Here is a 27,299-nt window from a genome sequence, read left to right as displayed (position 1 = left end):
TCTAGCACCCATGACCTTAAATTAGATTAAGTACACTTGGAAATGCATGTATGTGCATACCTCAGCATTCAAAACTATCCCCTGTAACTCTTATAAATATTGGACATAAAACCCTGCAGATAAACTTGTAAACTCAAAATTATATAATTTACAAAGCAGCTCACCCTTAGAATCCAGCTGAGCTTCATTTTGAATTATGTTGTGCACATAAGCTGCAGCACAGTAAGGTGTAAAATGTAACTATTGTTTTACCAAAAAATACATTTCAAATGTTATACTCATTGAACAGTATTAAGTATTGAAATATGCTTCCAAACATCATAAAGATAGTAATTAGCCTACAACTTATTCAAAGGCTTAGGTAAACCCGTGATTTGTTTATTTTGAGGAAAGTAGCATTGATCAGACAATTCGCTGATGGTGTTGTATGGGATGGTTGGTTTGTTGGTAAAATAACTAGCATAACCCGCAGTTTTTTCACATGAGCTATATTTTTCATTGTAACAGCAATCATGATGACGTAACTTCCGTTTCCAGCACATCTGATGATGTTACTTCCGGTCTTGAGGCCTCTGATGATGTCATGTCCGGTTCCGAAGACGTCATTTCTGGTTCTGGCATAAATTACATCATTTCCTCTACCAGCCCTTAAAAACGCCATCTTACCTCCACATATTCAGTTCTGTTTTGGACTCAGTCTTGTGAACAACTTGCTTTATTTCAACCAGGATATAATATACAGGTGACTGCCTCATGAAGTCTGTTTCTGATTGTATGGTCAGAGACATTCTCACCAGTGGCCTGCTGGAGGTCATTTGGTAGGGCTCCGGCAGAGCTCAACCTGTTCCTCCTTGCCCAAAAAGGCAGATACTGGTCCTGCTGATGGGTTAAGGACCTTCTACGGCCCTGTCCAGATTTCCTAGAGTAAGTGCCTGTCTCCTAGAATCTCCCCCATGCCCTTGAGACTGTGCTGGGAGACACAGAAAACCTTTTGGCAATGGCACATATTGATGTGCCATCCTAGAGAACTTGGACTACCTGTGCAACCTCTGTAGGGTCCAGGTATCGCCTCATGCTATCAGTAGTGACTCTGACCGTAGCCAAATTCAGAACTAGTGAAAACAGTCACAAAAGATGAGGAGGGAAAATGTCAGTGGCCTCCACCTGTTAAACCATTCCTGTTTTGAGGGTTGTCTCATTGTTGCCCCTTTAGTGAACCTGTTGTTAACCTACTAAATCAGTCCCATTGCTGTTTGTTTGAACTAATAGCCTACTGGAGCATGTGCTATTGAAGATGACAAAATATAACTGTTGTTTATTCTGCCTATAATATTAAAACAGAGAAGTTAGTGAATTGGTACCAAAAAATAAATAAATAAAAATTCCACTTCTGTCATTTGGCACTACTTCAGATTTGACCACAACTACATCAGTCAGGCGTATGTATTGTGCAAAACATGCAAAGTTAAAGTTGCTACTTCATATGTAAACACAACTAATTTATATCAGCATCTCAGACATCACATGGGACTCTACAATGAATGAATTATAAAATGTAAATGTAAGTAAAAATGTTGTAGCCAAAAAAACCTCCTCAGCAAAACTAAACTATTATTATCGGCTAAACCAGAAAACATCAAGGAGACATAAGGAAATCACAGACTGTTCCATATTATTTAACAAAATACATGGTGTTCTTATATGCTGTCAGCAAAGAGGGATTTCTGAAGCTAATTTAACAGGATCGATCAGAGATACAACTTGACTTCACACAATTACTTCTCACAAACCGCAATCACTGAAGTGTAAATGTGAAGTCTGAATCTGAAATAGTAAAATTAGAATACCATTCAGCAAACCCAGACCTATGCAAACGACCAACCTTTAGTTCATCTTAACAGTGCACCACACAGAGGCAAACTTGAAACTGAACTAAAAAGTCACTGCTTGCAAAAACATCATATTTCTCAGTGGATCATACAGGTGAAAACATTACTATAGGATTGAAAGAAGAGTTGGTTGCATGGGCGCTTCATGAGGAGCAACTAGTTGCCATAACAATAAATAATGGATCTAACATAATCAAAGCAGGGAACTGAGCAGATTCCAGTGCTTCAGTCACCGGCTTACCCTTGTAACTGGTAAGTGTAGACAAAATTTAATCTACTTCATCATTTCAAATGTAATATGAATTCTAATATTGTTTGTATTAAAATTAAAACCATAACATTAATGGAGATTTACATGGCTTTACATCTTATATTAAATTAACCACAACGTGATTGTCATATACAAACTAACTCTAAATATCAAGTCCTTATTAATTTTAAAGGATTTATTTACTGTACTTTGTCTCCCACTTACTAGATAATGCATTAAAAAAATGATACACATATTAAAGAGGGTGGGAAGGTCATGCAAGAGAATAGTGGGCCACATCTCCCACACCTGGGAAAAAAAGGGTAGCTTTAAAAGATGCACAAGAAGAACTTAAATTACCAGAGCACAGACTCGTAACAGCCTGTCCAACAACATGGGACTCAAGTTAAAAAAAATGATAGCAAGTGTCCTACAACAACAGAAGGCTTTGTCACAGGTTTACTCCATGAATTGAAAAACTAGAGGCGTAATCCCTTCATGGCAGGACATACAGTAGATGTCCTTGATCCTATAAACAAGGCACTAGAACAGCTACAGGAGTACACAGATGCCCTTTCTGGTGAACATTAAAGCAAAAATTTCAAACTACGTCAGTAACAAATATGAGGACACTGAAGACCTGCTGGACATGACTACATTCCTGGATCCAAGATTCTGAACGCAATACATCCATGGAGAGAAATTCTAATGACTGAAGGACAGAATGGCTTCTAAGCTGATGAAAACAGTACAAAAGGTAAAGGTGGTAAAGTGTATACATAAAATGTTAAATTTCAAAGACTAGCACGTTTTTGTCTAAATAGGAATAAATACATTTAGTTGTTTGGATTAATATCTTAGAATGATTGATAGCTTAGATATTTTCATATTAGATACTTATGTTAAATTGTGTGTAATACAAACCTGTTAAAATCAGCAGTTCATGTATTCTTTTGGGGAAAATCAAAGCACAACAATGAAGGGGACACAAAACATTGACCTAGAAAGACCATTCCCAGTCAACCAGAGAAAAAAGACTCTGGCAAATTTTATCCAGATACTCAACTCCAGAAGCATTTGGGCCACTTTTACAGCTCCAAGAGGCACTGACCACTGAGGTCAATGCTTAACATTCTTGTGCCCATTGTAGTCAGTGGAGAAGGCCACCGTGTAATGGTAGCAGCGCTACATAATTTAATTTCCCAAGCTCAGCAAACTGACAAAAATACTTAGGTACAGCTGCAACTAGTTCTGCAATCAGTGAAGAGGGAAATGTCATCACAGTACACCACTTGTGTCTCAACCCAACAAAGGTTGACATGCTGGTTTTTCTGGCTAAAAATCTATAGCCACTGTGTCATGTTTCAGAATAAAGGAAAAAATAATTTTAGGGTATAAGGGGGTATTACTGAAAATAATTACATTTGGCCTGTAATAGTCAATCAACTTGAATGATATATTTTGACTCCTTGTAAAAATACAGAAATGGGTGTCTAAACAGCTATATTTGACATTATTTGAAAAAATATATACTATTAACGTTTGGACCAAAACTGAGTCTATATAATAAAACTTTACTTTGATGGGTATTTCTTATTTAGCGAATTCATTTGACATATTTATTTTACTTCACTCAGAAAATACCTCATAGAAGGATATTTTGTCCTTCTTTGGTCCTGGGTGTTCAATAATTTAAGTTTTTGTTTGTTATTTGAAAAACTTGAGTTGATAAATAAATACTGGTAAATGTCATATTAGTGTGATCATTTATGATATAATTTGCTTTTAGCCTTGAAGTTGCAATACAAAATGGTATCTTTAATGCTTACATTTTGCAGATTAAATCACAATGTGTGTCAAAATTGCAATATGATTTTTGCTCAAATCATGCAGCCCTACTATCCATCAAATAATGGATCTTAAGAGAACCTGCCAGGAAGAATGACATAACCTGCCCAAATAAATGGTGTGCAAAGTAGGGATGCTTGTTTGGACACTGATCTAAATCTGCCAATTTTGACTGAAAAAAAAGACTGTCAGTGATCAATAAAAAGTTTGATCACAAAATATTTTCAGTCTCTGCGTTTCTAAGCTTTACAATAATTTAGGTGCAGTGCTCCATTACACAAGGTATTATGGTAATTGAGCCAACACTCTTTTTTTTGTTTTTGCAGCAAACTTCTTACAGTGTAAACAAAGAGCAGAGAGTGGAGGCTTCTTTTATCAGTGAGCGAGAGGCATTTGGGATATTAGCCATTACATTAAAAAATATGGAGTAATAAACTGAAAAAATGAAAACTGAGAAGTCATCGTGCAATTGATAAACGGTAACTTTAAGGAGTTCAGACCTATATTTTGTCCTTTAAATTAAAACGGACACCACCTGAGTTTGGACAGTGTGCTTGTTTAAAATGCAGTAGCATTAACTGGAACAAGAAAAGTTAAAGATGAATTTGAAATTGCTGCTTAGTATACAATAGGCTTTTTAAAAGATTTGTACTATATTTATTATTTTTTGCCGTGTGTCACACAGCGCAAGTTTTGGTAAGAAACAAGTAATAAATAATTAAAATGGTAATCCTACACTTCAAGAATTACAACTGTCTAGCTGACACACTGAAGAAAAAAACACACCTGTATAAACAAAGTAAATGTTTTTTTTAACAGCAAAAACCTGTTGTGCAATTAATGATTTAAAATGATTAAAACCTAAAAGAACATGTATATTTACATTTAATCAATGTTTAATTGCCAACATCAATTAAATGATTGTGTGAGAATACATAATTTTGCTGTTGTTGTTGCTGTTAGAGAAATGGTGAAAACTACTTTTTTTAATTAAGCCTTGTCTCAGATAGATTCATTACAGGGGGAAAAAAAAACAATATGACAGCTTATAATAATGAGAAGTATTGTATTTTCTTTTATGCCACATGTATTAGGGATAAATGTTTTTATACATAGTTTATTAATTAAAAGTATGTAAGGAAATGTTTATTTTAGTATTTTATCGTCACTGAATAATAAGCCTAAAGAATTTCATTTTGTTAATGAAAAATGAAGAGTTAGCACCTGTGGTCTGTATATTAATTATAAAAATACACTTTAAAATGGGACATAAGACTTATCGGTCTGGTTATGCAGGAGATTAGTGTAAAATGTTTTTAAAGGGATAAAAAAAATCAATCAGTATTGGAACCGGCCAATCATATAACACAACATTAATGATTGGTATAGACCTTAAAAAAACAGATTGGGGAATCCTAGTGCGAAGCTTGTACAGACTTAACTAAGAAGACTCAAAGCTGTGATTGCTGTCAAAGAAGCATCTACAAAGTATTGAATTAAAAGTCTAAATACTCAGATTTGTAAATTTTTCTGAAAACATGTTTCCACTTTGTTATTATGGGTTGTCACACACGTGCGCATGGGAGGCAGCTAAAGGGCTTGAGTGAAGGCAGTTCTGAGGCATGCCGGGATGTGGCAGAGTGCACTGACTCTTTTTCTCCCTTTCCTGTAGACCATTCCCGGGAGATTCCATCTGGCTCTCTTGACGTCACTTCCGGGACCGAGCCAATGGAAGGAGACCTTACCGGCTCCGACCCCTGTGATGTCATGTCCAGGCTCGAACCAATGGGTGAAGAACATGGGCCCGATCCTTATGACCTCACTTCCTGTCTTCCCTTTTAAAAGTCTGCCCCTTTTCCCTATTTCCTCAGTCTTGTTTTGGACTCGGTTGTGTGCACATCAGTGCTGTATACTTTAAAAGAAGCAACTTTGCAGCCAGGAAACAAATTATACGGGTGGCTGCCCCAAACCTTTATGTGACTCTGTCTCAACTTTGTGACACTGGTGTAGTCGGCAGGATGGAGAAGTCCCAGAGGAGAAGGGGACAGGACCTGCAACACACCCAGGTGGGAACGTACCGGGGCCGAGTTTCCAGGCGGGGAGGGTGTCCCGTATTTCGGAGTAACCCGGTACAGGCTCTGCGCCCGGCATGCTTCACTTGCAACCTAGGCAGGCCAGGGAGTGTGCAAGAGGGGCTAACAGAATTGGGCTGCTCCGGAAGGGGGAGGCAAAGAGGGCTGTTTATGCTCTCTCGGATGAGAGTGCCAGCTTCCCTGTGAAGCCAGAGCCCCGATTTCCACCTAGGGGTGCCCCAGACTGGCAGGTGAATAGTTTGAAAAACTGGAGGTTCAACCCAGAGCGGCCGACCCCTCAACAAGTCTGGTCTTTATGGACAAAGGTAGGGCAGTGGCTACGGCCACAGGAAAACAAGCCCTCACACATAATAGAGCAGGTGGCCTGCTACCTGCTCCTGGAAACACTACCCCGTGGCTTCACCCAGCTGGTCTGGGGTAAACAGTTCAAAAACATGGCAGAGCTCATAGAGCTCGTAGAAATACAAAGGACGGCCTCACAATCTGGGGAAGCTGAACCATCCCTTGGTCGAACTCAACTGGAGTATGTCCCAAAACCTAACCACCCCCCCACAACCCCCCCCCACCCCGTACAACCCAGAGCTTGTGCCGACGTCCCCAAACCGCTTGGGAATGAGGTGGAATGCAGGTGGAGGGGGAGGAGGGGTTGGTGTGCTCTGACAAACCCGTTGGCAGTCCCACACACAGGCGTGGTGATCGTTAACGGGTATAAAACTTCTGCTCTGTTCGATTCTGGCAGCAACATTTCCATTGTTGCCCGCCGATTTGCACTACCGCAACAGTGGTTGAAATTTAAGACAGGTATAACCTGTGTCAACGGAGAAACCCGCTGGTACAGGACCGCCATTTGTGTCATCAGTTACGAAGGATCAGTTCAGAAATTAACCGTGGCGATCCTCCCTGATCCTCCACACCCAGTGATACTAGGGCGGAACTGGTCTAACATCAAAAGCAGTGAGACACATACCACTCCTGGGGTTAAGTTGGGCCTAGTTATGGACGGGGATGAGCCGTCTCAAGCTGTCTCCACGCCGTGTAATCAGCCGGCAGAGAGAGACGAAGCGGCCGCCCTGAGTGACGTGGCAACTCCCGGGCCGTCGCGTGTCCTCACGTCATCCACCAGCGCCGCGGCAGAGCGGGAGGAAACCATGCCCCTTGAGGTCGATCCAGACCCTCTCTCCCTTTTACGGTTCCAATTTAGAGAGACGCCGGCTTCCTTTAAAAGGGAGCAGTGGAGTGACGATTCCCTGAAATTTGCAAAAAGTGCAGTGGTCCTAGTCAACGGCCAGCGCACTAACCAGTCAATGCCACAGGGTCCTCACTTTGTGTTGGACAACGACCTTCTCTATCGCGTAGCAATGAATGACGGGCATGAGAGAAGGCTACTGCTAATCCCGCGAACCTTCTGGCGGCAGGTCTGTGAGTTAGCACACGCCCACCTCCTAGGTGGCCACTTGGGCACCGAAAAAACCCTGGAGTGGATCAAGCTCCATTTCTACTGGCTGGGAATCAATGAGGAGGTTCGTTGCTTTTGCACTTCCTGCCCGGAGTGTCAATTGCGACAAATTCCAAGAAATGACCGTGCTCCTCTCGTTCCTATTCCCGATTGACATTCCCTTCCATCGAATTAGGGTCGATATAGTCGGACCTCCAGAGCCCTCAGCCCGAGGACACAAGTATATCCTAGTCCTCGTGGATTATGCTACCAAATACCCCGAAGCTGTTCCGTTGCGCTCAGCCACTTCTAAAGCCATCGCACGGGAATTACTAGGGGTCTTTGTGCACGTGGGCATCCCCAAGGAAGTCTTGATGGACCAGGGGACACCTTTCACCTCGGATACGTTCAAGGAGACTGCCAGGTTACTGAAAATAAAGCATTTAGACAGCCGTGTATCATCCTCAAACCGACGGTTTAGTGGAGAGGTTCAATCAGACTCTCAAACAAATGCTGCGTAAGGTGGTCAGCGAGGATGGAAGGAACTGGGATCAGCTACTCCCCCTCGTCCTTTTTGCCTTTCGGGAAGTCCCACAAGCCTCCACGGGGTTCTCCCCTTTTGAATTACTGTATGGGCAACAACCCCGGGGCATATTAGATATCCTAAAAGAAGGATGTGAAGAAGAGGCTCTTCCCTCTACAAACATACCAGAGTATATCGCGCAATTACGCGATAGATTTGGAAAGATTCGGCCCCTCCTTAAAAGTCACATAGAAGAGGCCCAAGCAGCACAGGTCCGTTATTACAACCACGGCACGTCTCTCCGGGAGTTCCGCCTGGGAGATCGGGTCATGGTCCTAGTGCCTACCTCCCACTCTAAGTTGCTTGCCCATTGGCAAGGCCCCTACGAAGTTAAGGAGAGGAAGGGGCTTGTCGACTATTTCGTGAGTCAACCCAACCGTCGGCCGAAGGAGCGGGTTTATCATGTGAACCTGCTGAAACCGTGGAAGGACAGGGATCCCGATCCCTCCTCCGGCCAGCCCCGCTCACTCTTCACTCACACAGCTAGCCTTAACTTCGGTGCAGATTTAAGTCCCAGACAACGGCAGGAGCTGGAAATAGTTATCCGGTCCGTTCAGGAGGAAGTCAGTGAGAACCCTGGAAGGACCTCTCTGGTTGAGCACAACATTGTGACAGAGCCCGGGGTTATTGTCCGAGAACGCCCGTATCGTCTTCCCGAGGCAAAAAGGGCTGAAGTGGAGCTTGAGATCAAGCGTATGCTGGAACTAGGTGTGATTGAGGAAAGTTATAGTCCCTGGTCCAGTCCCATTGTGCTGGTTGGTAAGCCTGACGGGAGTTGGAGGTTTTGCAATGACTTCTGTCGGCTTAATCAAGTCTCCCAATTTGATGCCTATCCAATGCCACAAGTGGACGACCTCCTCGAGAGGCTTGGGCAGGCTCGATATTTGACCACACTGGACATGACAAAAGGGTACTGGCAGGTTCCTTTAACGGACTCCGCGAAGGTTAAAACCACGTTTAGTACCCCTAGCGGACACTGGCAGTATCGTGTCCTTCCATTTGGGTTACACGGGGCTCCAGCAACATTCCAGCATCTGGTGGACAAAGTGCTCCGGCCTCATAACTCATATTGTGCTACCTACCTGGATGACGTGGTCATCTATTCCAGCACATGGAGGGAACATCTACAGCATGTCCGAGCGGTATTGCGGACACTTGGTGAGGCTGGGCTCCGGATTAATCCAAGAAATGCTTGTTTGGATTAAGCGAGGCCAAATATTTAGGCTACCTGGTGGGTCGTGGTACCGTAAGGCTACAGTGCTCCAAAGTAGATGCCATTTTGAAATGGCCCCGTCCGTGAACCAAGCGGCAGGTCCAAGCCTTTCTCGGGTTAGCAGGGTACTACAACCGGTTTGTACCCTGATTCTCGGAGAGAGCGGCGCCCTTGACTGATTTAACAAAGAAGAGGGCCCCGAACATGGTGGTATGGACTGAGCAGACAGGCGCTGCATTTGGTGACTTGAAGCAGGCCCTTACGTCCGCACCTATTTTGATGGCACCTAACTTTTCTTTGCCTTTCATCCTCCAGACGGACGCTTCGGACACAGGCCTGGGGGCCGGGTTGAGACAAAGTGTCGATGGTGTGGAACACCCCATCATGTTCCTGAGCTGGAAACTGTTGGACCGGGAGACCAGGTATGCAGCGGTGGAAAGGGAGGCTTTGGCGAGTAAATGGGCGATTACTCAGCTTATGTACTACCTGTTGGGCCGGGAATTCACTCTTGTCATGGACCATGCACCTCTACAGTGGATGGCACTGCACAAGGAGTTGAATCTGCGGGTCACCCGGTGGTTTCTTGACCTACAGCCGTATAAGTTTTCGCTTGTTCATCGCCGAGGCGCTCTTCATGCCAACGCTGATGCTCTTTCTTGGGTTCACGACCTCTTGGTTAGGGTCGCCCAACCCAACGGGTCTGGGCTAAGGGAGGGGCCTTGTTACACACGTGCACATGGGAGGCAGCTAAAGGGCTCGAGTGAAGGCAGTTCTGAGGCATGCCGGGATGTGGCAGAGTGCACTGACTCTTTTTCTCCCTTTCCTGTAGACCATTCCCGGGAGATTCCATCTGGCTCTCTTGACATCACTTCCGGGACAGAGCCAATGGAAGGAGACCTTACCGGCTCCGGCCCCTGTGATGTCACATCCGGGCTCGAACCAATGGCTGAAGAACATGGGTCCGATCCTTATGACCTCACTTCCTGTCTTCCCCTTTAAAAGCCTGCCCCTTTTCCCTATTTCCTCAGTCTTGTTTTGGACTCGGTTGTGTGCACATCAGTGCTGTATACTTTAAAAGAAGCAATTTTGCAGCCAGGAAACAAATTATACGGGTGGCTGCCCCAAACCTTTATGTGACTCTGTCTCAACTTTGTGACAGGGTTTTAGAGTGTAGATTGATGTGAAAAAAATGTAAAATTCTGCAATACATTGAAATGTATAGAAAGTGAAGGGTTTTGAATAGTGCTGGGCGGTATACCGGTTCATACCGAAAACCGTTTTTTATTTTTTTTATGATATGGATTTTTCTTATACCGCAACACCGGTTTAAATTGCCTAAACGACGTTCGGAATGTGGCGCAGCGGGAAACTTTTCAAGTGGGGACCTTTTTCACTGCTACACCGCTAAACACAGATTTGTTGCACTAGGGCTCTTTTTCACTGCTACACCACCAAATAGTGGGCGGTAGCATAGGTATGCCGCGCGGTGAAAATGGACAGAGAGCATTCCGAAACTGAAGCTGACGATCAAGTTAAACATAATGACACAGAAGAAGTTTTGCCGAAAAAAAAGGAATCACGTCCGTTTCCTGGAGATACTTTGGTTTTAAAAGGTCAGATGTGTAAATACTGTTTCTATACTACTGGATAACACTGCAAGCCAAGTTGTACTTGTTTTTGTACTTGCTAGTGTATGTTTTGCTTGTATTGATCCTGCGATGTGCTGGCGACTCGTTCAGAGATGGGCGCAACTCTGAATGGATGGCATAATTAAACATGTATAACGAAGATATTTTTAAAGTTCTGAACACTCCGTTGGCTAAGTTAATAACTAGTTTTAATTTCACAAAGACGTTTATCTGTGCGGTGATTGCTGCAGGCGCCTGCTGTCAGTGCGGAGGAAGTCAGTTTAAGAAGCGTAGTGATTAACGACTGGGTCGGGGAACACTTAACACAAAGTAATTGATGTGCTGCATTAACTTGTGACGGGGTTTGAGAAAATCTAGTAAATTAAACATTGATTTTAGGATGAAGTTTAGTTTACAACATTCTACTTTAATTATAAAATAAACTATGAGAATAAAGTGGAAATGTCGACTTTAATCTTGACATAGTCAACATGTCGAATTTATTCTCGACATATAGTTTGTTTTTTTCTTCCGTGTCCATATTTTTTTTTCTTCACAGTGGCCCTAATGCGCTTCCATAGGGCTATACCACAAACAGCATTATAAATGCAAGTTGCAGTTTTTATTATTTATGTATATAGCTTAGCTTGAAGCAAGGTCCATATTAATGCAGTTTGCCTAAATGATGGTACAGTTGGTAATATGTCATCACCAAGTTGCACTTGTTTTATTTTATTTTAATTGGGTGAATACTGTGTAATGCACCTGGGCTTGAAGCCTTGAAGTAATGGTGCAGCTATCAGTAATACTATTATGTATTTTATTGTTGTTATTTATTAGTTTAAATATTATGCAGTTTAATGATGGTGAAATTGTTTAAAAAGTCACTTAAACGTGTCAGTGGACAGAGATTGTTGTTAACATTAACAGAAAGTGTAGTTGGTTTACAAAAAATATTTACTATTTATTCCTTGACGTGTTCAGTGCAATCCAACTTTTGACAAACACCTCTGGATATTTTACTAAGTCTAAATGCCTCTTTGGATGGTTGAAAATATGTTGTCAAAATCATAGTTTAAGCTTTTGGTTCTATATTTTGACTGCATCTGTCATGCAATGTGATTCCTTCTCTTTAGTGCCACCCCCTTGAAAACTATCACTTTATGGGGCCATGCAAACCTGGATTAATACTTGTGTGCACATTAAAATGTCTTTTTGTACGATGTACAATTCTCATAACAGTCTAATAAGTTATTCTTAGCCAGTCTACTGCAGTAATTGCAGTGGAAAATGTGGTTAACATCCACTCATTCATGGGGAAAAAAATACCGTCTAATACCGTGAAACCGGCAGAATTTAGAAAAATACCGTGATATAGAATTTTGGTCATACCGCCCACCTCTAGTTTTGAATATTTTCTGAATCCACTGTAAGTAGGCTAACAGTCAGTCATTTTGTAAACAACTGGGTTTCAGGGGTTGCTGGAGGGTATAGTAGGGTACAAGGTAGGAACAAACTCTGGGCTGGGCACCAGTGCATCGCAGGGCAAACACACACATAGAGGCCAATTTAGTATTGTCAATCTACCTAAATGGCATTTCTTTGGACTGTAGCAGGAAACCGGAGCACCCAGTGGAAACCCACACAGACACGGGGAGAACATGCAAACTCCACATAGGGAGGACCCAGGACACAAACCTTACTCATTTCTGCAAGGCAGCAGCACTACCACTGTGCAGACCTAGGCTAACAGTTCTTTTAAAAAAATAAATAAATGAATAAAATAATATATATATTGTGGCGAGCGGCTGTTGGCGGTACCCAGCCGGGACGCCTAGAAGGACCGGAAGAGGGATTACGCCTCCTCCGGACCACGAGGGGGACAGCCGCCCTGGTTGGTATGGGGACCACAGCATGAAAGCTCAACCCTATAGGGGCCTGTGGACGTCAGTGCTTCCGGGTGCTTGTGTGGCACTTCCACCACACCAGGAAGTGCTGCAGGAAGCTCATTGGGAGGCACCTGGAGCACGTCTGGGTGGTCATAAAAGTGGCTGTCTGCCCCATTCGTCAGCTGGAGTCGGGTGGAAGTGGACAGAGCTCAGAGGAGAGAAGTGGAGGCAGTGAAGAGAGGCATTATTGCAAAAGGCCTGGACTGAGGGTGATTGGTGCAGGGGCACTGGGATGTGCGGTATTGTAAATAGTTGGAGTAATGTACAATAAACGTGTGTGTGGTTTGAAACCATCAGTGTCTGCCTGTCTGTGTCCGGGCTGCTCTCCACAATATATATATGTTCTGTATATATTACACAAATAAACATAAAAATTTAAATGAAAATTTCTTTGTATGACAAAATTCATTATACAATAATAATGCATTTTATAAAATACATTAAAAGACAAATAACATTGGTAATATTGCTTACATGTTGACTTCCTCTTCACTGCTCAAGTAGGTCACTAGTAATGTCATATGTAATGTGCTAAGTGGGATCATTGCCTTAGTATATCTGTCATCCTCTTCAATGATAAGTGTCTGAATGGCTTTAATAGAAGCATGTATCTAAGAACACAAAAATATAAAAACAGGTTATGGATTGTTCACAACAAATATATTACCATATTCCAACATAATGTTGCTTGTAAGTGTACCCAGTGCCCGAGTATTCTGTGCCAGAAGACAACACTTGACATTGATTATAACCCTAACCCAAGTCTTTACATTCCACGCACTTGGTCATTTGACAGATCCTTTCTTAACCCATCAGCTGATGATGAGTCTGCCCAGATGGGAAAATTCTCTGCTAGACAGATTCTGAAAAATTTACTTTCATGCTGTAGATTATTGGTAAATTCTGAAAGGCACGTTTATCACCATATTCATAGCATTTGCTGAGAATGTTTTGTTTTTCCCAATGTATGATAACCATAAACATCTGTAAAAGGGAGCATTTCATCAGATATTAACATAGCGATACACACAATGTTAAACTTGCTTGATGTGACCTTACTATTCTGATCAGAAAACAGCAGGCAGATAAATGGAAAGATGAAATGTTTATCACTAAAATTACAAAAATCTATATGCTTTCTCTGAGAAAAATATAAATTCAACATAGATCATCAATTGTACCCTAGACTAATACACAAATACTACATCTCATTGGTTTTCCTGTTACAGGTAAAAAATAAAAACAACAAAAAAGGTCAGACTTATTTCTAAACATTCCGAATAAATCCTATATTACACATTTTTTTAGTAAAAAGGTATTTATATGTACAGTACCTTTGGATTAGTGATAGGAACAGAAATAAAGTAATTTGGACGTAGATGTTTCTTTTTCTTTTTCTTGTCTGAATCATCTTCAGTCTCATCTCCAAGTGTACGCTTACGTTTCTTCTTCTGTCTCCTTTCAGAGATTTTAACTAATATAAATGCAGACACAGTATTAAAACCACGCGTATAAGTTAAGGTGTTTGAAAACAAAACCATATCCCTATAATCTTTTTTCTGGACTCAACTGACTTCTGGGGCAAAATTTGCTAACATAAGGTAATACTGTATGGTCCTGTTTTTGCTATGGTACACAGAAAGCAGTACATTAGTTATGTGATTGGATCTTATGTGGTCACATTTGCCTTCAGTGAAAATCCTAACAATATATACTTTAAATTGACATATATATTTAATATATAACAACAACTCACATATACAGTCCAAATAACTGTAGTGCATCTATAATACATCAAATTTATATGGAAGGTCCTAAATGTCACTTTTGATCAGGGTGAGCTCCCATATTTTATCAAACAGGAGTATAAGATTTCAAATTCGTTTTAAAAATATGAAGTGATCATGATTTAACACCTCATTGATTTTATCATGTGCCCAAAATAAATTTATTCATTTACAGTTTCTGTTCAACAATTGGAAAAATAAATATTATATAGATCAATATAAAAAATAATAAAAATCTAAACATTATAAAACCAGTGTCACATGAATTTCAGAATTAGTAAATACAGGATGTTTTTATTTACAACATCTACTTAAAAAATGCTTTAAAGCTATATTAACAAAAAGATACACTAAATAAGATTTGTCAACAAACCATTTTCTCAGGTTTAAGACCCATGTTTCTGATACAGATGTGAGCAACATTGGAACAGTCCTGTCCTCTTTTCTCTTCACTCTACACACCTCTGACTACAAATATTACACCAAGTCATGTCACTTGCAGAAATTCTCAGATGATTCTGCACTTATTAGGTGTATTGATAAGGGGGGTGAGACACAGTATTGGAGTCAGGTGGAGAACTGTGTTTCTTGGTGCAAAGAAAATTGTCTACACCTTAACATCAGCTACTGAATTAACAAGCTAATTAAAAGAGCAGGCTCAGTTATGGGACACACTGTGGAACCCCTAGAGGTTGTAGCGTAGGGCAGGATTAAAACAATACTAAATGTCACTATGAACAATGCTGCACATCCTCTCTCTCTGATACACTAACACTTGGGGCTTTCCGCCAACACATTATTCAACAGAAATGTGTCAATAAATGCTACTGGTGCTCCTTTATACCAACACTAAGATGTCTGTACTGTATAGTGTTTCACCGTGACTAGGACTGCCAAGTTAGAAATTTGTGTCCAGACCAGACAGTGTGTGTCTGTCTCTGTGTGTATACTGTATATTTATTTATGTATTTTGTATTGAAAGAACCTCTGTAAAAAGCCAAATTTCCCCCTCTGGACTAACACATTTCTATCTATCTATGCTGTTGTGAGATTTGTTTGCATTTGTATAATCAAGAAAAAATAGGTAGTTCTTAACACTTGCAGAAAAGTAACATTAAACTAACATAGGACACACATCAGAAATGAGTGATAACTATCTGAATTTCTCACTTCTTTTTTTTTTTAAACAATCCTCTTGACTTTAAATTAGTCTTTACAAAATTAAACCTCTCAACTGAAGGTCAATCCAATATTTCAGAATATATGTTTCATTCATATATGTTATGTTCTATTTCATTGCCTTGTCTATTATTGGCGTTGTACCACTGCCACTAGTCTATAGAAGACATGTTAAGATTTTCATTGTACTATGTACACGGTATACACTTAAACTTCAAAACTAACAGACTGCATAATCATAAAGTATGGTCGGCCATATGCATCAAAACAATATTACAGCTAGGGTCATGAGAATCTCTGGCCAGTTGTGCAAGTTTTATATCTTTTTCTCACATTTGCACCAATGCCCCAGAGAACCCTATTTTAAACTCCATTAGTACCATAATTTCCCATGACAATTTAATGTAAACTATATTTTTAATATCAGTAATACATGAACAAGTATTTGACATAAGACATTACCGGACATACTTTGAACAGCTTTTACCTTTCTGTTTTTTCATGATCTGGTCACAAACTCAGAGCACTGGACCATGTTGAAAGCCAAGTGTGAATGCACTGTTGATTTGACTGTAATCAGATCACTTCGATCACATTTTGGTGGTGATGAGAAACAGTGACTATATTTCACACAAGTGTAAACACAAATGTCTTTTCTATCCACATTCAACAATTTCGTAAACAAAAAAAATAGAGATTGCATGGTGTGATTGAGGCAGACAGGTAAGACACGCAGGGCGCCTAGCCCCAAGAGCTGTGCATCTTTAATATGTGAACAGAGGGACAGCTGCAGCATGCGTGAAGCCATGCTACCATTCATTTACAAGAGTCTGTCAGATTTTTGACATCACATTAAAACACTAAAGTCTTCTCTGGCGCGTCTCCTTCCTTTCATTTTTTTGTATTGCATCTTTACAGGTAGCCAGTTTCCATTCTAACAGCAAGACTCCTTTCTATTCGCTGTCTTTTCAGATACAGTGCATACAGTGGTGCCATATTTTAATTCCAGGTGGTAAATGTAACCTGGCTAAATAATATATTAATACCACCTAGATATGAAGCACATGTTAGTGACTGGTGAAATCATCAAGAAACCCAAGGTTCACAAAAGACTTAAAATAAAAGCAATCACCTATAAATACTGTGGATTTCATTTAAAAAAGAAAAAGCTCAGTGAAAGATTATTATACTATATTTGAACTGTATTTTTAAAATGTTCTAATAAAATACAATGTTATAGCAATCCTGTTTATCATGGTTTCGGTGAGCACTCCACTTGTTGGGAATGTATCCCAACTGCCATGACTCTACAGTATATTGTGTATAGATTTACACACACACACACATATATACACCCACACAAATTAACTGCAATATTTCAGTAATATAAAAACTTGGCAGAAATTAAAATTTAATGACCTAGTACACTTATTTTATCAATTTCCTGAACCTGTTTTACTATGACAGAATCATGCAGGAAAAGAAAATACATAGGATAGATTAGGTGTAAAATTGGTATCAATACTAAAGAAAGGCTGTCATTGCCAGACACACTTTTGAATACCACAAACCAGTTTAGCAATATTAGCCCACATAACTGTATGTCTATGGACTATGGAAGAGCACTGGACATTGGTAGGGGCAGGTGAAGAAAAAAAACATTTACCTTCACAGAAAGGGTAGTACAACCAAGAATCAGGCAACAACTAATTCATTCCTTTTGAAATTTTGAATATGTGTTTCCAAGTCATTACATGACAGGTTCAGAATAAGGCCAAAGCAGGAAATAGCAGTGTATATTTTAATTTCTAAAGCAGAATCAGCACATGCGCTTGCAGACAGCTGTTCAATGCCACATCTACAACAATCTTCCTTTGCACACAACCAAAACTATGCAAGTGTGTAAGATGTGGAAGCTAGATCCATTTCAAACATAAACGTTCAAATATACTGTATTTTTTTAAGGTGCAGCATGAAGGTTTTTCCAAACTATTAACAGCATTCAAGTACAGACAGAGTTTCATTTTAAATGTTTCAGTACTCACTCATGTACAATATAGTGAAAAATTAAATATCCTATCTAAAAACATACACAAACTTTCATACATAGACATTTTCACAAGGTAATAAAATTACTGTAGCAGTTTGGAATTTCAGGTTAACTAACCCTTAATAAAGAAAGTGGCATATGCTATGTTTACAATGAAATGCTTTACACCATCACAAAAACAGGAGTACACCCATTCCAGGACATCTTTTTCTGTGGCTTGTACAGTATAAACAAGTTCAGAGAGGTCATTACTTTTGAAACATTCACAAATCTCGAGCCCTTCACTGTCAACCTCAAAAAGGCTTTCAACTATCCCATATACAAACAACTAATTCAGTCATCATCCACTTGGCAGCTGCAAAGAATTCTATTTAAACAACAGCTGTGGTGCTAGGAGGCTCTTAGCTATTTTTTTCCGCTGAGTGGATTCACAATTCATATTGGAAACTACACATTAAATTTTTCATTGTTTAAAAAAATAAAACAAGAAAAGAATTCTGAACATTATGTATCCATGGAGATAAACATTGAACATCTTCTAAAAGTCTGGATTCAACCTTAAAACATTGAATATGTTCAAGACACCTTTCTGAAGAAGGTAAGACATTTAAAGGTTAATGTTTATTATCTTATTGGGTAAAAATAAAGAAAGTTTACACAAGACATCTCTGTGATTATAATGGTGTGCTAACTGAGTAATGTATCCTTAATTCTGTTGTTACAAATTTGAAAAATAATTCCTCTTCTACACAAATTTTACATGATTCCAAATGATTCTGAGTTGAAGAAACAACAGTTCACAACTGATATGTGAGACTTACTGTCAAATTCCTTCATTATTTCAATGTTTGCAAATGGTAACTCTGCCAAGTAGTTACTGGAGTGCTCTTCTGTTTGTGCTGCATCTTCTCTCATTTGATTTTTCAACATCTTTTTCTTCTTGTTCTTTTTTGTCAATTTTTCATTCTCTAAAATATCGAAACAACATAGAATGGAAAATGGTAAAATGACTATTAAACCAATTATTACATAACAGAAAATCATTTTACTGTACTCTGTACATGTAACAATAATAGCTTTATAAACCTATAAAAGGTCATTCCTGAAAATGTAAAAAGACAACCAAATTTTAACTTCACTTTTGACAAATATTACATAATTTTTTGTCTTCATTTTGAAATGAAGCAGTCTAATACTATCCATTCCCGGCATAATACAAGCTTGATAAAATTGTCTTCATCAGCAAGCTTATGTTTTAAAATGTGACACAGAACATTTTACACCTTAAAAATGGAATAACAAGATACAGTACAATTCCTTTATAAATAATTTCCGTTTTCCTTGCAACCGTAACATATGTTCTATTAATTTGGATTTTCAGCCTTGACTATCAAGACTATAAGTTTATAAGGTCATTATTGTTACATGAAAGTTAGGCTGAATGATGATTTTTTAAGAAAGTTTTGCTATAAAATACGTTGTGTACGTTGCCCTGTTTATTTTGTTTCCTCTCTGTGTTTTGCCTTTTTGATGTATATCACATTCCTTTCTGCTCTATTTTACATATACGAAATCTATAATTAGTGCATCGAATGCTAGGCTTATAAGAAGACGTGCACTGTGAGAGAGTATGCTATGCTGAATTGAAATTAATTTAAACAAGTTAATAAAACTTTATCAGTGAAAGATCAATACATCCTTCATCCATGTTCTTAACATGGTTCTTTTGCCATACTGTATTTTTACCACAAATGGAACGCAAAAAAACGCCTGTAACTTGAACTTTGGCTAGCATCTTATAGATACATAACCCTCATCCTTAGCTTCCACGGTCAGCAAGTTTTCTTTCAAACGAGTGACTTCATTTGAGGCTGATCGCCAGTTCCTTTAACAACTCATCTTGCCCATGCTCACAATCTCCTATTTAAGAAATTAACAATCGCGTGGACATTAATATGAGAATAAGAAAGATTTTCTTTTCTAAACCTTCAAGAAAAACAAAAGTCTGTTCATTCTCAACACTACAATCTCAAACTTGTGTGTTCCAATTCAAGGTTGGAACCAAGGAGAGCTAAGATTGGGTCACTAATTAATATAATCTGCATGTCTGTGGGTTTGGGATTAAAACCACAGCACCCAGATAAAAACTTTTAGGGTGGAGGCTGAATGCTGAGTTCTTCCTTTTGATTAATTTTGAAGCATACTGCTGCATTTGCTAAGTTAATATCTTATTTGTTTGATTGAGTTGTATTCTAGTATAATGTTTTACTTTCAAAGAAAGTAGAAAGAAACACAGGGAAACACAGGATGAATATGTAAACTTCATACAAACAACAACTCGAGGCAGAATTCAAATTCTGGTTGATGGATCGATGAAGCAGCGGAGCACACCTCTGACCACCCATTCCCCAAGAAGCCCCCATACTCATTATGCTATGCATTTACTATTTTCTCTAAAGATTCTGAATTCTTACTTTTTCTTAAATCACTGAAAAACAAAACAAAAAAAATTCAAAAGCTAACAAAGCACAATTTTGGCCTGTGTTCCCTTGACTTAAAGGAGCTGTTCAAATAATGCAATCTGATGGAAAAACAGATTATTTCATGGAACACTTAGTTCACTTCTTTAGTACTAGGGTGTTGTACCGTGTTAGCCATTATGAATGTAGAGAAAAGCCAAGCAAAATGACACCTTTTATTGGCTAACTAAAAAGATTACAATATGCAAGCTTTCGAGGCAACTCAGGCCCCTTCTTGCCTGAAGAAGGGGCCTGAGTTGCCTCGAAAGCTTGCATATTGTAATCTTTGTAGTTAGCCAATAAAAGGTGTCATTTTGAAGAAGGGGCCTGAGTTGCCTCGAAAGCTTGCATATTGTAATCTTTTTAGTTAGCCAATAAAAGGTGTCATTTTGCTTGGCTTTTCTCTACATTCACTTCTTTAGGAAAGTAAAATATTAATCTGGCTGGAATTTCTGATATGGCATAATAAAATTAGGATGAAGACCTATAATACAAATAAATGATCCATTAACAGCAAAATAAGGAATTCAAGATCACAGGGTTCTCTGCTTTTTATATAATTGTTTCAGGATTTTGAACAAAGGCATTAAGAGCCAAAATACATTTAGGTCAATGTTTAAGATTAAAGCCAGGACTGTCAACTCACTCTTTTGTGCAACAAAGGCATTATGTTTCAAAGTGCCTTTATGCACTTTTGAAACATTATGATCCATTTGTTGATATTTTCAATCCATTTCTTAGTGGGTAGAGGTTTTCACTACAGCCTAAGTACAGATTCTGATTTTTATGTTGCACAGTTTGCCACTTTCACTTCAGACTGAGGAATCTAAATTGGCAAGCAATTTAGGCCACAATTCCCACAATACTTAGTTAACATGAGCTGTACTCAAGTATTGTAGCTTACAGAACTGTATTCTGGCTCAATGAGGTGCTTATACGATCTTGCTCTGAATGGTTTTAAAATGGGAGATTTAAATTTAAATAAACAGATATGGCAGAATGTAATATGCCTTGTAAAGATCATGTAAGTTCACTGAAACCCAAACCTGAGCCTGTTCAGAGCAAATTGCCTGCACTTTCATGGACCAATAGCAAAATGCTACATGACCTGTGTAAACCAATGTAATTCACTTTCAGCAGGTGTGCCAAAGATCAGAGTTATTGTTCCAAGAAAATCTTTCACCTTCAACAAATCAGCTTTAAGCTTGAACCTCTAACATCAGAAACCAAAAAATGAATGTAAATGAACTCAAAATACCGGACTGTAGAAAAAAAAAGACTGTTACTTTCTCACTCACAAAGAGAAGTGAAATATCTACTAAGTTTGGAGACACAAAAAAACATCATTTAAATTCCTAAGTAAACTTGTTATTTTAAAATATTAAATTGTATGTCTGTGAGCAACAGGGCCCTCTTTTCCAAGTTCAGTGGCTAACTTTAAAACCGACTGGTTAATGATGAATGACACTCCTGCAACAACACCTTCAAAGTTGCACCAGGAACAACAAAAATCAGACAATATAAGATTGACTGTAAAACTCAGATTCCGGGGGGCAACAGTGGCTACAGGTTTTCATTCATCCATCCATCCACAGCTACTTTCTTAATTAGTAACCAATACCTACTTCTAATGGAGCATACTTATTTTTCTCTTAAAGAGGCAAGCCAGTTAAAATTAAGAATCCTTCACCTTTTCTTTTTATCTTAACCATCGGACAAACAATAAAACAATACAAAGTAGGCCAACAAATGACCAGCTAACTTGGGAGACTTAAACTCCATCCCAAGAGGACCACTATTATTGCTGTAACCAATTTCTTAATTATAAGCCAATTTATGCTGTTAATCAGACACATAATGTAATTCTTTGGCTTGTTAGTCACATTTATTATGCTACACCATACATTCCAAAACTGTTGATTTTCATTTTACTGAGTGTACAATCAAAATGTTTAAAATATTTTGTGAAATAGAGAAGAATAGATTTTCACAGACCTTCACTTTATTTCTTGTGAAAATAACTGGTTGAGACACATTTTGCATGATGAGCACAACGGTTCAAATGTTCTTAAGTTAACAGGTCACCTGCTGGCTCGCATTGCATATTTGTTTTTGTTAAAAGTCAAGTAAGTTAAAATGAAGGCAAAGCAATGATGATCTATTAAGTGCAGTAATTGTTTACAAATTAAGGAGGTGTCTGGAACAAAAACCTGCAACCCTCCAGAATTCGAGTATTACACCCCTGGGCTCAGTGGGTTTCATATTTCTTTTCCCATTTCTATATGGGGTCAATGTAACTGATTAACTTTCTCCATACCACTCGGTCCTGCACCTCCTCTCCATCAAACCTTTCTCCTATAAACCTTGTTACTTTATCCATACACCTCCTCTTCAGACTCCCTTGCTTTCCCTTCCCATGTAACTCCATACCCACCACCCTCATATTTATCGTCTATCCTCATTATGTGTTCATACCACTTCAACTAAATTTCCTGTAATGTCTTAATACCAGAGGTGGGTAGTAACGAGTTACATTTACTCCGTTACATTTACTTGAGTAACTTTTAAAAAAAAAAAATACTTCTAAGAGTAGTTTTACTGCACCATACTTTTTCTTTTACTTGAGTACATTTGTGAAGAAGCAACGCTACTCTTACTCCGCTACATTGGGCAAAACTCGATTTGTTGCTTTTTTTCCATTATATACGCTATATTTTTGCCAGTAGAAGTCGCCAGTGGATCTACTGTATGACTGTTTCACCAATCAGACATAGCAAAAATAATCACATGACTCCGTTTCACCAATCAGACGTAGCCATGAAGTTACATGACCAAACACAAACTTCCGGCATCTGCAGCCTGAAAGAGACTTTTAGTCATGCGGGGCTCCTGTTTACTGTTAAACGGTCACAGCTTCACTGCAAGAACCTTGAGAGCCAACTCCTGCTGAAGTTTAACCATCACTTCACTGAGTGAAGAACAAGCACATTTTAACCAAACATGCACAGACAGTCAAGGTAAAGTGAGACTTCTTGTACGTGCACAAGCTGCCTTGTTCTAATGTTATTTTCTATCAGCTGTGCTATTTGGAGGGCAAGTGTGTGACGATGACGGTCCCATACAGACTCTTTTCTTTTCTCCTTTTCTTTGAGTCCCCCTTCTTTTTTTTGTGCCAATCCGTATATATACACTCCCGTCTCCGTGGGCCATAATCACACGCTGCAGAAAGCCAATGAAGCAATTGAGAATGATTGCACCCACACGTGCAGGTGTGACTCGCTCCAACTACCTCATTAACTCCCCACGGTCATGCAATTGCGCCTACGGAGAGTGACACAGCTTTATGGATTTGAAACTGGTCTTTTTTTTTTTTTTTTTTTTGGGAGCTGCGGACCTGCTACACCACAAAGTGAATATGCAGTATTATACTGTCAGTCTGCGGTGGGTTGGCACCCTGCCCAGGATTGGTTCCCTGCCTTGTGCCCTGTGTTGGCTGGGATTGGCTCCAGCGGACCCCCGTGACCCTGTGTTCGGATTCAGCGGGTTGGAAAATGGATGGATGGATGGATACTGTCAGTGTACACTATATCTTGTCACTGTAAGTAGTTTGCATTGTTCAAACATACATGTTACCTACTATAGGTATTGGCTTCAAAAGCTTTGTTGTGAAAAACAGAGATTTGGAACTTTGTGTTATTTGTGCATCTTTATTTTGTAAAGATGTTATTTGTACTCATTTTTTATTTTATTACTTGGAAATAGCAGAATTTGCACATTATTTTATATTTTTGTCTGTCTTATTACAACATTTCTAAAAAATAAACCATTTATTATGTTCAAACAGTTACTCAGTACTTGAGTAGTCTTTTCACCAAATACTTTTTTATTCTTACTTGAGTCATTTTTTGGATGACTACTTTTTACTTCTACAGTGGAACCTCGGTTCACGACCATAATTCGTTCCAAAACTCTGGTCGTAACCCGATTTGGTCGTGAACTGAATCAATTTCCCCCATAGGATTGTATGTAAATACAATTAATCCGTTCCAGACCGTACGAAGTGTGTGTTTATATATATTTTTTTAAGTTTTTAAGCACAAAAATGTTAATTATACCACAGAATGCACAGCGTAATAGTAAACTAAATGTAAAAACATTGAATAACACTGAGAAAACCTTGAACAACAGAGAAAACAAACAGTGCAAGAGTTCGCGCTATAGTGCTACGACCACTCACTAAAAACACTGTTTTAATGAGTTTTAAGCACAGGGGAAAAAATGAACATTTGAAAAATCCATAATTTAATAAACCACCAAGAAAACTAACATTGCAACAATGCATGCTATGAACTGATCGCTGTAAACAGAAATGAAAACAAAAACAAGCCCGGTGCATCCTTTAAGTGCCTTCTCTGCCTTATGCATCCAGCCCCATTGTGTGTGTGCATGTGTGTGTGTCGCGCTCTCTCTCGCTGCACTGGGAATACACAGGGAGAGACTGAACACGTGCAGAAATCATCTGCGTACACAAACCGAAAAGGAAACTGGTTTGTTCGTATACCGAGTGTGTGGTCGTGAACAGATGCAAAAGTTGCCAAACTTTTTGGTCATAAACCGATTTGTATGTGGTCAGAGACGTTCGTGAACTGAGGTTTCACAGTACTTGAGTAATATTTTGAAGTAACGCTACTCTTACTTGAGTACAATTTTTGACTACTCTACCCACCTCTGCTTAGTACTAAGGTGTTGTACCATGTTAGCCATTATGGATGTAGTGAGAAGTCAAGTAAAATGACATCTTTTATTGGCTAACTAAGAAGACTACAATATGCAAGCTTTTGAGGCAACTCAGGCCCCTTCTTCAGGAAAGATGTAACAGAGAAAGTGGAATTCCCTGTGTTTACACAGACACTAGGACAGAAAATTCCAAATCTTTGTGAATTGTACAATTTTTTTTTTTTTTAATAATGGGTGTTTATTCTTGAACTGTGTACTTTGCAGAGTGCTAGCATTCTCTCGATTATAATAATCTCATTTATGTAGTGACTTTCCCATGCTCAAGGCACTTTATAGATATATACATCCTTTTTTTTAATTTTTAAGATTTATAATTGTACTAACAGTTGTTTTTATACATGACTAGCTGTCCCCTACGGCTCTGCCCACATAGTAGTGAAACAGGACAGTGAGGAGGGCTCCACCCAGCTCCCCACTCTTGACGTTATGCTTCCCCTTCCCCTCGGCCCTCAGCCTCTGTCTGGGATTAGCACAAATAAATTGCTCCTTCAAGCGAACTATGATACTTAGCACGATGAGAGAAGTCGCAAAATCAACCAGAATGTTCAAGCAAATTATAGAAAAAAAACCTGATTTAAACCTGTCAAGTAGTTCTCTCGTGAAAAGTGGACAAACAGACAGACGTTGGATTTTATATAAATAGAGATAATAAATAGTGAGTCTTGTTTATGGTTTTTATGTTGTCTGGCACTTTTTTTGGCTAAATTGGCCCATGTGTGTGTGTTCACCCTGTGATGGACTGGCACCCTGTCTAAGACTCTTGCCTTGCGCCCATTGTTTGCTGGGATAGGCTGCTGCTTCGCTGCGACACTATTCAAAAAAAGCAGGTTTGAAAATGGCTGGCTGGCTTGCTAATTTTTTGTTTGTTTTTTATTTAATACATTTTCTTTCCAAATCTGTTGTATGTTTTCTGTGTTTGTATGATATATACTCCATCATGTTGTATGTATGCTCACATGCAATAATATACATTCGTACAGAATTAAGCACCCTTACTGATTGTAGTAAATATTTTTTTATATTACTATTGGCATTTTCATTTTGTAGTCTTCTCACAAAGTGTTTAGTTTTATTTTTAATGAATAATTTCTAATTTTATTTATGTTTTAAAGAAATGTCTTATTAATACTCATTCCAAACCAAACTTTGAGCAGCTTAACCACAAATGTTGTAGTATGTATCTTTATAAGGGAACCTGTGCATGAATCCCAGTTAGCGTGTGTGTGGAATTCTGCAAGAAGCAGGTTGCATCTTCCACCTTATTTCTTCAGATACACAATATTCCTGACACCTTCTTCCAATTGTTCCATCCTCACTACACTCTGTTATCTTTGAATCTATTTTTCCGCCTTGGGCTATCACTGATCCTAGATATTTTAAATTATCCACTCTATTCGTTAGCTCTCCCTGCTGGCTAACTTTTAAATCCTGATCACCATTACACCTCCAAAGAAAGAATTAGCCTCTGATTAAGAGACTGGTTACAATAGATGCCTGCAGTCACTAAGCCAAGTAGTTTTACTTTCAACTTGCACCCCACTTTGCAGGCTGCATGTGCGTACAAGAAAACATACTACTATTTGAGGAGAAAATATACATAAATCGACTCCTTTACTTCATGGGTACTTTACAAATAAAAATCACAATCCATGAATGCGAGCACTTCTGTGCACTAAAGCAAAAGACAGTAATATTCTTTGCTTATTCGATGAGTTAAGCACACACAGTAAAACCAGGTGCGTTGTTAGCTTAAGTAGTTATCAGGGCATTAGCCCCTCTACATGGATATTTGATGGAAGAGCGGATGGCTCACCCGTTGAGGTGTCCCGCTGGTAGAAGAACTTAGGTCAGGGGTGACAAACTCCAGTCCTGGGGCCTCATGCATAACGCCGTGCATAGAATTCGCAGTATAACATGACGTAAGCACAAAAGCCGAAATGTGCTTACGCACAGAAAAATCCAGATGCAGGAATCTGTGTGTTCGTCAACTTCCGCGTTCTTCCGCTACATAAATCCCGCTCAGCGTGGAAATAAAAGCATATGCACGCGCCTGCTGTCCCGCCCCAACTCCTCCCAGAA

At 39.2% G+C, this 27,299-nt stretch overlaps 2 protein-coding genes across 3 annotated transcripts in view; one reads left to right on the top strand and one right to left on the bottom strand.

Annotated features, from left to right (window-relative positions):
* Nucleotides 1-27,299, top strand: part of LOC114647575 (solute carrier family 35 member D3) — a 1,087,183-nt gene that overhangs the window by 735,531 nt on the left and 324,353 nt on the right. The gene's annotated exons all lie outside the window — the stretch shown is intronic.
* Nucleotides 1-27,299, bottom strand: part of LOC114642519 (A-kinase anchor protein 7) — a 292,389-nt gene that overhangs the window by 261,008 nt on the left and 4,082 nt on the right. For both annotated transcript variants that reach the window (XM_051924153.1, XM_051924151.1), the window contains exons 2-4: nucleotides 18,726-18,872; nucleotides 14,223-14,362; nucleotides 13,363-13,499 (exon numbers count right to left, since the gene is read on the bottom strand). In XM_051924153.1, coding sequence (XP_051780113.1) covers nucleotides 13,363-13,499; nucleotides 14,223-14,362; nucleotides 18,726-18,872 — 424 coding nt within the window. The remainder of the gene's footprint in view (nucleotides 1-13,362; nucleotides 13,500-14,222; nucleotides 14,363-18,725; nucleotides 18,873-27,299) is intronic.

This window comes from Erpetoichthys calabaricus, chromosome 3 (genome assembly GCF_900747795.2).
Source record: "Erpetoichthys calabaricus chromosome 3, fErpCal1.3, whole genome shotgun sequence".
In the NCBI taxonomy this organism is placed as follows: domain Eukaryota; kingdom Metazoa; phylum Chordata; class Cladistia; order Polypteriformes; family Polypteridae; genus Erpetoichthys; species Erpetoichthys calabaricus.
Note: the sequence above shows the minus strand (reverse complement) of the source record. Positions and strands in the feature narration are given on the sequence as shown.